Source organism: Apiospora marii, assembly GCF_038362585.1.
Source record: "Apiospora marii strain CBS 49790 chromosome Unknown utg000005l_segment0_segment0, whole genome shotgun sequence".
NCBI classification, from domain to species: Eukaryota; Fungi; Ascomycota; class Sordariomycetes; order Amphisphaeriales; family Apiosporaceae; genus Apiospora; species Apiospora marii.
Window position 1 is genome coordinate 4,101,944 of NW_027117377.1, and position 17,173 is coordinate 4,119,116.

Here is a 17,173-nt window from a genome sequence, read left to right on the forward strand (position 1 = left end):
AACTTGTCGGAGGAAAAACGACTTTTTCGCCGACAACCCCGCCAATACGCATCACACACCACGATTGATCACATTGATTGCTCCGACACGATATAACCACAGAATAGCTTCCCATGGGAGGTGACGTGACCCCTTTCCGTCAACCCAATGCACGTTTAAAAGCTGTTTGGAGAGGGTATTGCTCCACCGGCGGTTTTTCATGAAGATCGAAGACCTGATCTCACAACAATATGGTGATTGCGCAATATGTCTCGCTCTTTAGACAATGACATACTGTCCAATCTCAAATCCGAGGACCCTACCACAGTGTACCGAGATATTTCCAGCATCTTGAATCACCCCCCTGGCGATGGCCTCCTAGAGATAGAGCTGCTTGGCAGCAGCCATCCTCTGGAAACGGGCGTACACTTTTTGCAAGATGAGAACGCTATAGCCATACCGAAGTTGCGGCTTGTACAGGCCTTCTTTGTCGCACGCCAGGTTCTGTCCAAGCATTTGTTGAAGCCGAATGCTCCCCCGACGGAAGAAACTGTGGAAGCGACTTCTGTTATTCTCCTCATGGATCCAGAGCATCTCACAGCTGCGAATATGAGGAAGAGGGCCATCATTTCACAGTTGCAGCCTGGATCGCTACCAACGCATGCCTTACACACAGAGCAGCAGTTCATCGATAGCTTGCTTACCTCCCGCCTACACCGTCACACCAAGTCTCCCACGCTATGGAGTCATCGTCGTTGGCTGATCCAGACCCTTGGGACTGATCGGTCGCTCGAACGCACCAGATCAGATCTCATCAACGTAGTCATGGTGGCCGCCGAAAGACACCCCAGGAACTATTATGCATGGAGCCATGCTAGATGGCTAGTCGATGTCTCCGCCAGGGACGGGCCCTTGCCCCTTTTGCGTTACAAGACAATCGTGGACGACGTGAAAACATGGTGTTACAAACACCACGATGACATATCGGGGTGGACATATCTCCAATGGCTGCTCGTAAGGATCGAGGACGCTGGGGAGAGGCAAAGGCAGTGCTCGATGGTTCTGCAGAACACGCTCAATATCGTACAATCCTTCCACTGGACTAACACGTCTGTTTGGGACTTTCTTCAAATGCTCGTCGTAAGAGAGTTTGTTCACCATGAGCTATTCGAGACATTTTTGCGTGTTAACGACTTCCTGTCGTCCTCGACCACCGAAGATGGCGGCGGCTCAGCGGCATCTAGAACATTGACACGGGCAAGGCAGTGGGCCGCTCAGAACCGGGAGGGCTAGTTAGCAAATGGGCCACCACTCCACATATGACGATATATGTGTGCATATTCTCTTCGTAGATTCAATGCGGCGAAATCCCATCTTTTTAGAAATGGTCTCCACGAACTTCAGCTTTTGCACTTGGCACTTGTTTCAGCTGGAAAATACGAGATTCATCGGCCATCCACGAGGACTCAGCTATTTCTAGATTCTAGACATCCAACTTATTCCAAGTTTGCAGCTTCGAGCGCCGCATGTCACTGCCCGGTTACGCGTATACAAGAAACGGCATGGGTTGCTCATGACTCGTCTCGTTGGTCCCCTGATTCATACCGCCTTCACTCAGGTCCCCAGGCCCAGATCCCGAAAGCTGATGCAGGGGCTCAAGGAAAGCAACATCAGCCTCGAACCCAAGCAGCTAGGTGACCCGGCTCTTATTGGTGCTTTTTCACGACGCAGGGGTTGACTGACTCCTTGTTGGTCTACTGCAATAAGCCGGCAACCAGTATACCTGTCCGGTGCAATTGCTCCTTATGAGAGACTCTTTCAAATCACAACCTTAAGATTACTCGGCAAGCCGGCCGTACTTTTTAGATATTGCGCCTGATGTTAGGACTTTAGGGATCAGTCGCACAATTACACTTGGGATGGAGACCTAGTGATCTGTGGAGAGTGATCGCCACACTCTAACCCCGAAGCTGTCGGAGCCGCTTGGCAGGTGGAAGTCAGTTTCCTGGCCTTTTGCGGGCGCCCCCTGCTGGGCACCAGGCTGGCTCAGACCACAATCAGGATTGACCAACGGCAGAACAACCAGGGTCCCCTGCCATTTTAATTTGCGGCAACCTTGATGTGGACACCCTTGCAGCTCCCATGCAGTGCAGCAGTCGATTTTGCTCCTCAGACCGAATCCCGCACCCGCTTGCCGCTTGACAAGGACGAGACACCAACAACATTCGCTTAGAGGTCGGCGTGTATGGCATGGACAAGAAAGGTAGACAGCGCGCTTGACTGGGACCGGCTTCATCATCTTGCAGGTGGCCTGTGAGAAACGTCAAATCTGGTGCATGCTGGCCTCTGCCAATCAAGAATGCGAGAAGAATAGATAACAAACATTGGACGATCGGTCGGTATCCGGCCCAAAGTCAAATGGAAACATCAGATAGACGCAGGCACCTCTCTGAGGTCTGTGGCCATCTCGAGCTTGTCAAGTCGGGGTGTTTTTCAGGGGATCCATCGTCTGATTGGCGTGGTTAGATGGCGCTATCGTCTATTCATTATCAACCCCTGAGCTCTCCACCTTGTACATATGCCCCGTACCACCCAGAGAAGGCCGATGGTATGGAGGAGAAGATGGAGGAGCCACGGCCGTTAACGTTGTATTCGAAAGAGGAGAGCGAGCCAATTCCCACCCCCAGGTGAAATGCAATTCGGGCCAACCGCATTTGACCCCTCGCAGGCAGTGTCCGATGATACCTCTGGCGCCAGGCGCGGGCTGCCAGGCCAAGGCATGAGGCCAACAGCTGTTGGATGCATGGCATGCAGCGTCTCTGCCCCCCGTAAGCGTAGGCAATGCGATCCAAAAAGGAATACACCACAGGGGGGCTGAGTACAGATGATCGACCTGGCCAGTGCTTCCGAATCTCGTCTGCTGTGCGGGAGCCGAGTCAATCAATGAGGCGCTTTTCTGGGATCGGCCCAGTGAGCCAAGTCCTACCTTCTCTTCGGGCCCACTTTGCCCACGCGCTGTCTTTATACAGTCCTCCTCCATCTTCAGTAGTTCTTGATCTTGCCTCCTTTCGCTCAAGTTCAGCAACGCCGTTCAGCTGTTGTTGTTGTCCTCGAGTAATTCTGCTTTTCTGTTTGAATTATCGTACGGGAGGAACCTCATTGCTGTTGATTCCTTTTTGGGTTCTCTGCTTTTGTTTCACCACCACTCCAGTCGTGTTTCTTGTGGCGTTGCTCCTGTCTTGAATTACATGTTGATGTCTGCGTCTGGCGGCCATCAGCTTGCTTTCAAGGGAAACGTTGCATTCTTTCTATAAATCACTTTTCTTGTATTCTCTTAGTTGCTTTGGTGGAGAGGCTCCACGGATCGACCATCTCTGATGCTGTCGTCGTAATCTTTAATGCTAATACTATAACCGGATCTCCTCCATCTATCCCACCTTGCAGGACTTAGTGCTCGACCTTTGCACCCGATCCTCTCCACCCGATATAGGCCCTTCAGCAGTACAGTTAAGAGGACCGCCTACCCGGGAGATCCGACTGCTATGAAGGTGACCTGTTAGCAACATCAAAGCCATCATGTATTGGGTCGTCACATTGCTACAACTCACGCTATGGATTTCGAACACTCAGGCCGTTAACCCGCTCCTGTGGAAACATGCCGCCAGCACCGACGATGCCATCCAGCAGCGAGATATCGAGGCCAGGGCGGTCCCGCCCATGGGCTTCGTTACCTTCAAGTTGACACCGTCGAGCCAACAGGTAGGTTCCCTGGAATCTCGTGATGTAGAGCATGTCGTGTCTGACCATTAATGTAGCGAGACGAGCCTCACGTCAACGTGATAAGCCGCGTGGCACAGGACCTGACCCGGAAGTACGGTTCTTATTTGCCCAGTCGGACTGCCGCCTCCGACCATGCCATTGAGGGCAGAGAAAACAACTACCACATCGTCAAGGCGAACCCACCGGAGAAGAGCAAGAGCGCAGGCGTCGATCAGGATGGGACCGACTACTCATACTTTGTTGAGGCGCAGTTCGGATCCGACAAGTCGCTCATGTACATGCTTCTCGATACGGGTGCCAGCAGCAGCTGGGTCATGGGGTCCGGCTGCACGTCGGAGGCTTGCACGATGCACAACACGTTCAAATCGGATGGCTCCACCTCGCTGAAGGACTCGGGCAAACCCTTCTCCGTCGAGTATGGCTCCGGCTCTGTCAGTGGCAGCCTGGTCACAGACAGCGTCACCATTGCTGGAATGACGGTCACCATGGACTTTGGGCTTGCGAAGAAGACATCCCAGCAGTTCACCTCGTTTCCGTTCGACGGCATCCTGGGTCTTTCGATCGGCAACGGCGGCCCGCAGAACTTCTTGGTGGCTTTGAAGGATGCCAAGGTGGTGGATGCCAACGTCTTTGGCGTATCGCTTTCTCGCAACTCAGACGGTCTCAACGATGGCGAAATCGCCTTCGGGGCGCCCAACCCGGACAAGTTCACTGGGGATATTGCCTACACGCCCATCGACCAAAAGAACAAGGGCAGCTGGGCGATCAGCTTCGACGACGTCTCCGTAAGCGGCAAACCCGTCGGCATTAAGAACAAATTGGCCTATATCGATACCGGTACGACCTTCGCCTTTGCGCCGCCCGCCGACGCCAAGATGATGTACGGAGCCATTCCCGATGCCAAGTCAGACGACGATGGAGTAACTTGGACGATGCCTTGCGATACCAAGGCAGAACTCAGCTTCGTCTTCTCGGGAAAGAGCTTCAAAATCTCCCCTAAGGACTTCCTCTCGGCGCCGGACGACAACAATCGCTGCACTGGCAACATCTACGGCATGGAGGTGGTTCGCGGTGCTTGGCTGCTTGGCGGCACCCTTCTGAAGAGCGTCTACGCGGTCTTCGACATGGACCAAGCACGCATCGGGTTTGCTTCGAAGCCCGCCATCACGCCCTCGACGACCTCGTCGGCAGCTGCCACCACAATGGTGAAGACGACCACACTTGACGGCGGTGCGGTTGTTACTACCACCATGACCTCTTCCAGGCCCGCACCGACGGTATCTCCCGTTGGCTTCAGCGGACACCAATCATCAGGCCCGGGACCCACCAAGTCTCCTGAAACGGACTCGTCGAAACCCGAGTCGGCGGGTGAGCAGGTCCACATTCAAGGGTCCTATGTGTCGTTTTTCTGCATTGCATCCATTCTAGCGATCATGGTCTAGTCATTGCGTTACCAGCGCTGCTTTGCATCCTATCCAGTTACTATAGAGAGAGCCGTGGGTCGTATGCATGTGGCGGTGCTTCCCACTGACACGCAACCCCCTACCACTGCTACCAACAACACCACCAAATAAACAGGGTTTCTTACCAGGGTATAAATCAGAAGGGTATAGGGGCTTTGGCCAGAAATAACGTGCAAACTGCACGCCAGAACTCACGAAGAGAGGGATTGTACGATGTATAGATACCAAGGGACATGAAAACGAAAGCTGGACGGAGGCGAAGGGGCCAGCAGCAAAGAAGCCTGACCCCCCGCCGCCTGAGCCGCCAGCACCATTTAACAATTATGTACACGATGTAATAGAACATAGGAATTCGATTCTAAGGGCTCACACAGTCACACCCACTGCGGTCGGCACATTCAGTCAGTCGTGGTTGATGAGCATTGATGTTGTTCTACCTTGCCTTGTTGAGTGATATTTTGTCTTCTGTACCACCAACTTCGGGATAGCCGGGTCTCCAAGATGAGATGAGATAATCCTGGCTTCTTCTAAGGGGCACTTCCATTCGGCGGAGCCTGCTGCAAAGGAACCAACTTCCAACCGAAATAGAGTGAGTGAGTGTTGGCGATGAATGACTATTTTTTTTATTTTGGGTGCATGAAGCAAACAAAGAGGACTCGGTCTGGAATCTCCCCTGATAGCCCCTGTCTAGTAGCTAAAGTCGAGTCGTCCAAAATGTACACGTTGTACAAAGGCTTAACACGCGTCAGTTTTTAGGCGTATCGGCGCTATCCATGCAAGGGGGTTTGAAGTACCTCGACTCTAAATTGACCTAATTCAAGGCTCCGAACGCTACCTAAAGTACATACCTACTGCCTACCCTACCAGCCAAGCAGCTTCCCAAACACCCGGCCGCATTACCAACTAAAACTTACTGCTTGACGTACTACTGTGTTGCATATACTCGGTGATCGACCTAGTTTCTGGGAGAGTGCTACGCAACAACAACAACCAATTCCGTAATTGCGAGATCCAGCAATAGCCGCCTTCTTTGTCTCCTTGCTTGGGGCGCAGCCCGGTTCATTACAACTTCCCCCAATTTGGTTGGTTGCGCAAAATGCTGCCGCGATAATACAATGGCCAAGGCCACCTCCCACAACGCCAGCTCCCTTCGACAGGGAGCAGCACCAAACCCGAGCCACCGCGAAGAGCAACATGGATTGTTGGCTCACTCCTCCCATGACGACACCGAGGGGAACGACGTCCTTTTCGACGCCACCGCCGACCAAGAAGATGCCAGCCTCAAAGCAGCACAACAACCCGCCAACGGCCACGGCCACGGCCGCCGCCCCGGCAACATCAGCATACCCGGCGCCATGCGCTCGCCCCGGACGCCGAACCGGGTGCGCTTCGACCTCACCCCTACCTCGATCCCCGCGCCCGCCAACGGCTACTTCCACGGGCGGCCCTCGGACAGCAGCGACGGCGACGAAGCGGCCGACTACGGCGAGCGCGACCTCCTATACTCGGAACCCGACAGCCCCCAGGGCGACGAGTCCCGGCACCGGCTGCTGACCGACATCGAGGCGCCCTCGGTGACGCTCGCCGCCAGCCCCTGGGGCTCCGACGACGGCGACGTGCACTCGTGGGCCGAGGCCGAGCGGGCGCGGCCCAAATCCGGGCTCAAGTCGGCCTTCATGAACATGGCCAATAGCATCATCGGCGCCGGCATCATCGGGCAGCCCTACGCGTTCAAGCAGGCCGGGCTCCTCGCGGGCGTCACTCTGCTGGTCGGCCTGACCGTCATCGTCGACTGGACCATCCGCATGATCGTCATCAACTCCAAGCTGAGCGGCCGCGACAGCTTCCAGGGCACCGTCGAGCATTGCTTCGGCAAGGCCGGCCTCATCGCCATCAGCGTCGCCCAGTGGGCCTTTGCGTTCGGCGGCATGGTCGCGTTCGGCGTCGTGGTGGGAGACAGCATCCCGCACGTCCTCGAGGGTATCTGGCCGGGCCTCCGCGACATGCCTGTCTTTGGGCTGCTCGCGGACCGCCGCGCCGTTATCGCCTTCTTCATCATGTCCGTGAGCTTTCCCTTGACTTTATACAGGGACATTGCCAAGGTATGTGCTACAAAACAAGAGCAGAACCGCCAGTCGTCAATGTGAGGGTACAATGCTGATCAGCGAGGACATAACACAGCTGGCCAAAGCAAGCACGTTCGCCCTCATTAGCATGGGCGTCATCTGCGTGACGGTAGTAGTCCAGGGGGCGCTGGCACCCGACGCGGATAGAGGAGAGTTCACTCCCCAATTATTAACCATAAACACGGGCATCTTCCAAGCTATTGGGGTTATATCATTTGGTACGATTTGCTATCTTGCTTATACTTTCCGTGCGGTTTCATGTGGCTAATGGCGAGGAACAGCTTTCGTTTGCCACCACAATTCACTACTCATCTACGGGTCTCTAAGAACACCGACTCTGGACCGGTTTGCCCGAGTGACACACTACTCTACGGGCATATCCATGGTGGCCTGCCTAGCCATGGCGCTCTCGGGCTTCTTGGTCTTCGCCGACAAGACGCAGGGCAACGTGCTCAACAACTTTGCGCGCGACAATACCATGGTCAACGTGGCGCGCCTGTGCTTCGGCCTGAACATGCTGACGACGCTGCCGCTCGAGGCCTTTGTCTGCCGCGAGGTCATGCTCAACTACTTTTACCCGGGCGAGCCTTTCAACATGAAGCTGCACCTGCTGTTCAGCACGGGCCTCGTCGTGAGCGCCACGGCCATCAGCTTGATGACGTGCGACCTGGGCGTCGTGTTCGAGCTGGTGGGCGCCACCAGCGCGTGCGCGCTGGCCTACATCCTGCCGCCGCTCTGCTACATCAAGCTGAGCTCCAAGAGCTGGAAGACGTATCTGGCGTGGGCCATTGTGGCGTTTGGGTGCGTCGTCATGGTCATCAGCATAATACAAGCCGTGGTCCAGATCGTGACTGGTGAGTAGATCCTGCTTTACATTTCCTTTCCTTGCCGACCCTTCCCCTATTTCTACTCTCAACTCAGAAGAGGAACGTATGGCTGACTAGTGGTTTTCGTTGGGTTGTGTTAGGGGGCGGCGATCATGCGCAGTGCATGTAATCCCAGAAACACAAAGATATATATGGGTAGGATATGCTGTATTTTTATGACCAGGCTATTATAGACGAGTTCAGGAGCTAGAATAGAAGGAATGCTTCTTGTAGAAGCGGGCTTGGGCATGTCCAACATAAATGAATACCAAGAGTCAAACTTGTTTTTTTCGACCAGAGCCTGATCTTACCTGTCTACTCATACTAGGCCCACCTCCACTACCGGGGGTTGGTGTCTGGGGTCCTATTTCTACATCTGCAGTGGCTCTTTCTTGTCTTAGTCCAGGTAGGTGACCACCCAAGTCAGACCCTTCGTGCATGGTGACCTCCCTGTACGATGGGCTGGCTAAAACGCTGCTCCATCCTGCTGCAGTGGTCATCTGACAACTCTAATAGCCGTGGCGGGCGGCGGGCGGCAACGGGGGGATCTGGGAAGCTCGGTTTTGGCTAACAGAGGGTCATACGAAGCCTGCCTTGCAACCTAAGGCAATTGTACGCCGGACTATCAGGCACATATATTCACCGATACCACAGAGCACTAAGGATCCAATCTGTCGGTGTATACGCGCTACCTGCCTGCCAAAGCAATCCAGTACTTAGCTAAAAGGAATGAATGGATAGACTATCTATCATCAGTCTCTTATCGCGATACCTATCCACTCCCCTCCCCCGATCATACACACCACTACCGCCACCACCCATCCCCGACTTATGCAGGAAGGGTGGTGCATACATATTCTAGTCTTGTTTATACGGCCCCAGCTGACCACGGCCTATCAGCGAAGCCCAGCCAGTCACAGACGCGCACCTGCTTGAGCAACCCGCACTCCTCCGTATCTCTCAACGCAGGGTGGAGTGGGGCGCGCCCGGCGGGAACCAACTCAAACCGCCACCCTCCTTCGTGGGTGGTTGCCTCAGACAACACATGCCATGAAGCAACAACCACGATGAAGGAGGAGGTGGGGGTGGGAAAGCAGGATCCATCTCGGGCGTGCGCGCGCGCAGAGCCTAATCTACTAATGTCGTTGAGATGTGAAGCCGAAGCGGGCACTTTGGTGATGACCCCGCCTTTTCTTAGTAGAAACGAAGGGGGGGAAGGGATGAAGGAGGTCGTAGCTAACCATCATATGCCTGCTTACCTACCTACCAAGTAAGCCCAAGTAGCAACTGTAAACTACCTACCTAGTTGTAGAAGTAGCTCATTATCCTATATAAATACCAAGTGTCTTCCGATTGTTTCCCCCCTCCCTCATCGTGAGATTCCAAGTCTGCCTGCAACAAGTCCTCCCAACACTCAGATTTCCTTCACTCTATCGTACCTCAGCTGTAAGTTGTCGCATCTTCTTGCTTCAAGAATATTATCGGCGCACATCGCACCTTGGTCATCTCCCCGTCTGCCCCATCCTATTCATCACCAGAACCACATCTTTCCTGATCACCCGCCCCCACAACATATAAACAGCTCATCGGGTTGATCCAAGCTGCAGAGAGGAGATCCAGTCACTAACACCGCAAAACAAACCAGAGTCCCAAGACGACAACAACAACAACTACAAGATGCACAACACCTGCCCCAAGTGCGGAACCGCCTTCAGCGGCTCGACCAAGACCTGCGGCTCTTGCGGCGCTGTAAGTATATATAGAGTCTCCTCCGAGAGAGAAAGTCAAGCTCCAAATCGCTGACAAGCTCACCACCTCTTCCTCCAGACTTGCCCCCAGTAAATCGTGTATAGCAATTCATCGCAAATATGGGCGATCGGCCGCCACTGGCGTAGTGACGGCAAGGCTTACGACGGCCAAGGCTGGAAGACGATAAAACCTCATCCTTTATTCTATGTGGAGGATGCAATGAGAACGCAATATTATCATCAGAGTCCATTTCAAGGTGATACCGGACTTTGTTCTCCTGTGCCCTTGAATTACATGTGATTAACAGATCTGCCTCGTCTACCGTAGCGACCCCTTTTGTGATGATATTAGGCAGGTATATTCAACCGCGCGGTATACAGACATATTGGCTTACAGGTTCACGTATAGACTTATAGCCTTGAACAACGTCATTGCCAAGTTATGCATCTTTCAGTCTCGAGCAGTGGCCAACGGCTGCTTCCGCGATCACTTAGATGATATACATACCCACCAAACGTTTTACACGCAGAGTTGTACTCGCACAGCATGGCAATTTCACAGGTGACGTGCGAGAGGTCTAAAGTATAGGACAAGATTATGAAGAAATACGGATAGACAGACAGCATAAAACAACAGGGCCTTATCAAAACAAACTATGTCCGCCTCCGGGTTCAGTCTAACGCATGGGGCTTGTGTATCGAGACAGGGGAAGAGAGCTTGCGTGAAAAGAAGAAAGATTTATGATATAGCCGTATTCTCAAGGGTTGCCTTGGCTCGCCATTCTGGACACATAGACATAGAGACACAATGTAAACGTGTTTACACACACACACCACAACTACCACCGAGACGAAGACAGACCATAGATAAGTTGTCCGGTGCCTTGCTCTACTCCATCTTCATTTCCACCAGTTCGCCAGCCATAAGAGTAATGGTAGCAAGTGCCGTCGTGACTAGTCCCTTGTCCGCCGCTAGCCTATCCCTCCTGAAGATTAAACAGAAAGGGGAGTAGGAGAAAAAACACAGTGCCGAAGCCATCCAAAGTAGCACGCCGGGCCGAGAGAACCACTAAGTAACGACGAGTGACAGATGGCGAGACGAATCAAACTCCAGCCGGAAAACCATGATGCACAACAGATATGTGGATGTATCAAGAGCCCATTTGGCACCCTCTTCCCAGGATTGTGCTGCCACTCCGCTGTACCACACCGAAATTATACCAAGAATAGTAGCACACAGACCAGGCGTGGTCCGTGGCTAACTGGACCAAGTACAACGCCGGTGCATTACAAGGGCACAGCCTAGAGTGTGCAAGACTGCTGGTAATACTAAGAAGCTTGCGCGCAGGGGGGCCCGAACCGTTTCGGATTGTTGGTCGTTTAGAGGATCATGCATCCCTTCTTGTGGCGAGCGCCGGGGCCTTTGCGGGAGAGCAGAGCAGCGCGCGTAGCATGCTCGAAGACCTCACGCACACCCTCGTTCGTCTTGGCGGAACACTCAAGGTACTTGTAGGCACCAATCTTCTTGCGGATCTCCTCACCCTATAGACATACTGTTAGATCCGTGGGTAGGAAACGAGCAGTTATCATCGGAAGAGCAGCTTACCTCTTCTTGGGAAACGGGCTTCTGGCTCGTCTTGCGGAGCTCCTCCTGAATCTTAGGATCGTGTCGCAGATCCTTCTTGCAACCAACGAGGATGATGGGCAGGCCCTGGCAGAAGTGAAGAACCTCTGAGATCCACTGTTGATATGGGGGCACGTGTCAGTCAGCTTATCTTGCATACTGGGATTGGTGATAACGACATACCTTCTCCTGGACGTTGTCGAGAGAGTCGGGCGAGTCGACAGCAAAGCAGATCAGGATAACATGAGAATCGGGGTACGACAGAGGGCGGAGACGATCGTAATCCTCCTGGCCAGCCGTATCCCAAAGGGCCAGCTCGACGTGCTTTCCATCAACCTCAACGTCGGCGACGTAGTTCTCGAAGACAGTGGGGACGTAGACCTAAACGAGTCAAAGCTGTCAGCGTGTGTTCATCTCCCTCTTTATGTGCGTGGCCATGATTGATTCGTGGTGACGATGGACAGCAGCGAGGCAGCCATCCGTCTTTGATGGCTGTGATGGAAGAGGTGGATCAGGCTGAAAACGGTGAAGGCTGTTTTTTTTGGGCGACACGGTCGATTCGCGAGGGAGATCGGCGTCGGAGATGAAAGCATCTGGCGTCGAGATGGATTGCATAGGAGGCTGGATGGGCAATGGGAGCTTCGCTTCTCTTTCTTACCTCGGGGAATGTGCCCTTGGAGAAGACACTGGATGGCAGGACTGTCAGCGAGGTGATGCAACGAAGACGAGAGCGCAAGAGCCAACGGGCGGGACTCACATCAACAAACAGGTTTTACCGCAGGCACCGTCGCCAACGATGACGAGCTTTCGGCGAATCTCAGCCATGGTGTCTGTGGGATTGGGTGGGTAGTGGTGATGGGAGGGTATTCAGAGAGAAGACAGTGAAGTCGCGATTAGGGGAAGAAACGAAAGCTCAAACAGGCTTTTATTCTTCCGGGGTTTGTTTGGGGTATTTAGAAATATGCAAGAAGTGGAAAAGAAACAAGAGTCACAGATGGCCTAGATGCGGATTGATCTGGGTCGTTGGGGATCGCAGAGATGAATTCTTCTCCTTTTTGATGGAAGAAGAAGAGTTGAATGGTAGGTAGTACGTAGTAGTAGTTGGGAATGGGTTGATTGCGAGGGAGGTGGAGGATGGAGTTTAAAGAGGAGGGCGGTGGAAAGCACAGATAGGAAGTAGGTAGGTGTGATCAGGTTCAGGTCTGTTTTTGTCCCAGTTCGGGTCCAAGGTACCCTCTGCTAGGCAGGCAGATGAATGAGCAGGACAACAGCTAAGCTAAAAGTCGCCAGAACAAGGGAACAGAAGAGACAGGCGGGAGACAGCCAGCCAGCAGCCAGACAGAACAGACAGGCCCAGGACACGACTGACAGGGTAGCAGCCGTCAGTCCAGTAGCGCGCCCAGGTCCTAGCCGTAGTAAGTACTTGTATGTCCTAAAGTAGGTGCTACTACTGCTAGGCCCTGTAGTCAATAGTGGCCAAGGCAGGGCAAAAGGCAAAAAAGCAGAAGAGGCCCTGGAGCGAGTCCTGGTCTGTAGGCAGGCAAAGTATGGGTACCTAACAGAAGAAAGGTAAGGTACATCACATCAGCGGTGGCCTGTAGCCTTTTCCGTCTTCCCCGTCTTTCCTCTGTCGTTCGCTCGCCTCAAGTCTCTTCTCTAATCTCTCATTTTCTTGCTCTGCGGTGGACTTGTCCGATGGCTCGCTGGTAGTCCCGGGAAACGAACGAGGGTCCCCATCGAACGGATCGATCCAAGTACCGTTCGTACTGTGTTGGCAGAGGGAGGGAGTGCTCAGTGCACAGCCCATAAGAGGTTCCGTTAATTATGGTATTTTGGGCGGGTTCGGGGGTTTCGGTCTACTAAGACCGCGCCCAGCACCTACCTTACCTTCCTAGCTACCGGCATCCCGAGACACAGCACACAGTGCAGTGCCAAGTTGGCACTAGAGGCTCTGTAGGCGGTAAGGAACATTCAGTAGTACATAGTCATGGGGTGCAAGCAGCTCCAGTGAGACTTGCGGTCTCTGGCTCATCGCGTGCTATATATTCAATCGAAGGCCCTTTAAGATATCCCACCACACAGTAATCGACCTGATATTCGTTTGATTGGATCGCCGTTTGGGTTGGTTGTTGAACGAACCACTTGACTTGTCAGAGTCAGCGCTCTGCCGCCCACGTACATGAAGAGCCCACACTGGGTGGAGGCCTGGCAGGCCTGGCAGGCAGGGCAACGGCCCAAATGAGGTCCTACCTGGACATATCTTACAGCCGACTTACGTATCGTCCTTTGTGGCTTTGTTCATCTCTTCGTTTGGGTAGGCAGGAAACATCTATGCCGCGGAGGATCAGCTGCGAGTGGTACTGATTTGGTCTCTTCGTAATCGGTTATCACTCGAGGTTTGGAGGCAACCCAGTCAGTGCCAGCCCCAGATACAAGATACACCGCCGAGCCTTTGCCGTGCTACCTGCAGGAAGCTGTAGGGTCACTGTACCGATTGCTCCAATCTCCCGGCTACAGCATTACATAAGCCTCCATTCGTCCTCATTTCACATGTTATGAAATCGGCGCAGCAGCAGGTATATACATGTCGCTGGATATGGGGGAGATGGATCATGGCATATTCAGTTCTGCCGCATACCAGGGGGCTCTAATAGGCTCTGATAGGTGCCAAGTTACAGAACGCATTAGCTTGACATTTGATATCAGGTCTCAACTCTCTTCAGCGTTTGGCGAACAAGCAGCAACTGCGGCAACATGTTTTGTCTCAGTCAGGCTCTCAGAGCAAAGGCTTCTCCGGAGGACTGGAGGTTGGCTGATAAGGTATTCGAGGTTCGCATTAGGAGGCGGTCCTGCATTGGCTGTACCACCCCTCTTGTTGATAACCTACATCTAAGTTCTTACGGGACTGTCTGGCTGTATGTGCATGCATGCAGTCGTAGTGCAGGTGGTATCGAGTGATAATAATAAGCAAAGCATTTCATGTACTTCAGACGGTCCCACCTGCAGAACGAATAGCTTGTGGAGGCGGAGCCGTGCATTGCAGCCCATCCATCCATCCTTACGTGGATGTCAGATCCGGCATCGTCAACTCTCTTTCTGTTCCTGTCTCTTCTTCTGCTCTTCTCGCTAATCCGTCGCCAGATATGATTCTGCAGCCCTTGCTTTCCATCGGCATCGGCACATACATCAAACACGGTGCATTCGCGTCTACACGGATGGCCAATTAGTAGATGCCAGGGAGAGCCGGCCGTGGCGTACATCGACCCGGCGAACCTGGCTCAAGCCCGACCTAGGCCTAGCCAGACCCAAGGATGTGTCTTGTTTCTCCCAGAGACTACTGACGCAATTTACGTCTCTGAAACACGAGCTGGATATAGCAAACAGGCACGCGCTCTCCAGAAGAAACCATGCCATAGCCTAATCGTGACTCGTGCGCTCAGGGCAAGTTGGCATCGACGGCCTCTGGCCTCTTCGCATACCTATCAATTCATTGTCGAAAGCGCTGCCTATGGTTCGTCACGTCCCATAAAGGATTAGCAGCACATCAGTTTATCCAATGGTATCATGTCCCACATAAGTTCTTCCGATCGACATAGCGTTGATAACAATGAATACTTCCTGGTGTGTAGTAGGTAAGTACAATACGGCATACTTTGGCCGCAGCAACCCGTTCTCCATCAAGGGGATATGGCCGCAGCAGTATATTGAAGTATGGACGCCTTACGTAGCTATGCTGCCATGCGTCCAGCATCGTGCTTGGTTGTTGAAGAGGCTTCGTAGTAGACACGCAAACTCGAACTACATACCTTGTACTTGTAATCAGATGTTCACCAAGATGCGGCGTGACCGCGACTTTCTTCGAGTCTTGACTTTCAAGATGCCCTTTCTATCTCACAGGTAAGGTGATGAGCCCCCGAAGTTCTTTAATAAATGCCACTCCGTCCGCCAGAACATCCAGGAGTACGCATAATAAGCCCATTTGGGCAGTTTAATTGCCCAATTAAATGCAGCAGCTTAGCCTATTCGAGAAGGATCATTACGAAGTTCAAGAAGTGCGGATTAAACATGCACCGGATAGCTTCAAAAAGGTACTTGGGTACCTACCCGCCAGAAGCTAGCGCTGCCTCTGCAGACCGGCGATGGAGACCACGAAGCTCCGGGAAATTTTGGACGGGCGAGTGTGTGTACGAGCCGGCTCACGACCAAGGGAAAAACGGCCATAGCAGCATGCACCATTGACCCCCAAGACTACTGCTCTTCTCGCCGTTAGCATCATAGTCAATTGGCCGCGGGGGGCTTCTCACACACACGCAGAGCCATGCAGAAAATCCTCAAACGTGTCGCTACCGCCGAGCGGGTGGTGGCGAAGCGCAAGGCCACCCGGGACCGCCTGCACTTCAACAAGGAACGCAAGGACGAGGAGTACGGCCTGCGGAACCAGGGCAACATCGTCGCCCGCGACATCGGCCGCGCGAAGCAGGCCATCAAGGACGACTGGAATCTCGGCCCCTTGGCCCCCAACTCCCACACCGGCGAGGCGGCCAACCAGTACGGCGCCATTTCCGAGGTCCGATATAAAAACCCTACCAGCCTGCGAAATGAGCAGAAGGCGGCCCGTTGCGCATGGCTCGGCGGCTACAAGAACCTCAACCTCGTCCCCGGAGACCGCGTGGTGCTACTGCACGGCCCGGACAAGGGCAAGATTGGCCGTGTCCAGAATATTAATGAAGATGATGCCAGTGTTGTAGTCGAGGGCCTGAACAAGGTATGAACCCCCGCTTCACCTTCACGCCGATTTCAAGCAGGAGAGAACTAAACATATAAATGCAATTAATTAGTCAAACATCAAATTGCCCTCGGCGTTCACAGGCGAGAACAACCCCCCTGTCATGAACATCGAGCTCCCTATCCCCATCTCCGGCATCCGTCTCGTGCATCCCGTCTTCGACCCCAAGACGGGCGTGACCCGCGACGTCATCATCAACCAGCTGGTGCACCGCCGCTTCGCCCACGACCGGGTCCTGGGCAAGACCGAGTGGACCCGCGTGGTGCCGGGCCTGAACATCTCGATCCCTTGGCCCAAGGCGGAGGACAAGGACTTGCCGGACCACAAGGTTGACACGCTGCGCATCGACGTCGAGGACCGGACGTTTGTGCCGACGCTGCTGCGCCCGCCCATGCCCGAGACGGTCGTCGACGAGCTGCGCAACAAGTACAGCAAGTTCCGCACGCGGCACGAGCCCGAGTACATCCAGCGCCTCGAGGAGGAGGCCCAGGCCAAGAAGGACCGCGTCCACCTCATGGACAGCATGCGCAGCCCGCTGCAGGAGCTCCACCGCTCCGAGCGCGAGCGCAAGAAGAAGCACGGAAAGCCGCGCCTGTCGCTCGAGATGCTCGAGGAGATCGGCAAGGTCATCGCCAAGAACCGAGAGAGGACCCTGCAGGCCGCAGGCGTGTCAGACGCTGCGGCACCACAACAGACCAGCCCTCCTTTACCGTCAAGTACGGTGCCAACGGCTCCCCCACCTTCGGCCTAGATGCATATATATCTGCAATCTGGGGAGGTGGTGGTCACTGGGTGGCGTGT

General features: G+C 53.9%; 5 protein-coding genes across 5 annotated transcripts; 4 read left to right on the plus strand and 1 right to left on the minus strand.

Moving 5' to 3' along the window:
- Positions 1-246: 246 nt before the first annotated feature.
- On the plus strand, positions 247-1,272 carry PG985_009152 (uncharacterized protein; the record flags this gene model as incomplete). Its single annotated transcript, XM_066828920.1, has 1 exon — positions 247-1,272. One exon carries the CDS (start codon positions 247-249, stop codon positions 1,270-1,272), a length of 1,026 nt encoding a protein of 341 aa, XP_066683832.1.
- Positions 1,273-3,555: 2,283 nt separating this feature from the next.
- Positions 3,556-5,201, plus strand: PG985_009153 (uncharacterized protein; the record flags this gene model as incomplete). The annotated part of the gene is made up of 2 exons (XM_066828921.1): positions 3,556-3,738; positions 3,795-5,201. The coding sequence occupies 2 exons, from the start codon at positions 3,556-3,558 to the stop codon at positions 5,199-5,201; spliced, it is 1,590 nt and encodes a 529-aa protein (XP_066683833.1).
- Positions 5,202-6,337: 1,136 nt separating this feature from the next.
- On the plus strand, positions 6,338-8,210 carry PG985_009154 (transmembrane amino acid transporter; the record flags this gene model as incomplete). Its single annotated transcript, XM_066828922.1, has 3 exons — positions 6,338-7,324; positions 7,404-7,566; positions 7,630-8,210. 3 exons carry the CDS (start codon positions 6,338-6,340, stop codon positions 8,208-8,210), a joined length of 1,731 nt encoding a protein of 576 aa, XP_066683834.1.
- A 3,132-nt stretch (positions 8,211-11,342) lies between these two features.
- Positions 11,343-12,411, minus strand: PG985_009155 (cell wall organization and biogenesis; the record flags this gene model as incomplete). The annotated part of the gene is made up of 5 exons (XM_066828923.1): positions 11,343-11,504; positions 11,569-11,703; positions 11,770-11,967; positions 12,245-12,272; positions 12,344-12,411. 5 exons carry the CDS (start codon positions 12,409-12,411, stop codon positions 11,343-11,345), a joined length of 591 nt encoding a protein of 196 aa, XP_066683835.1.
- A 3,493-nt stretch (positions 12,412-15,904) lies between these two features.
- PG985_009156 (mitochondrial 54S ribosomal protein uL24m) lies at positions 15,905-17,123 on the plus strand (the record flags this gene model as incomplete). The annotated part of the gene is made up of 2 exons (XM_066828924.1): positions 15,905-16,351; positions 16,425-17,123. The coding sequence occupies 2 exons, from the start codon at positions 15,905-15,907 to the stop codon at positions 17,121-17,123; spliced, it is 1,146 nt and encodes a 381-aa protein (XP_066683836.1).
- Between the last annotated feature and the right edge of the window lie 50 nt (positions 17,124-17,173).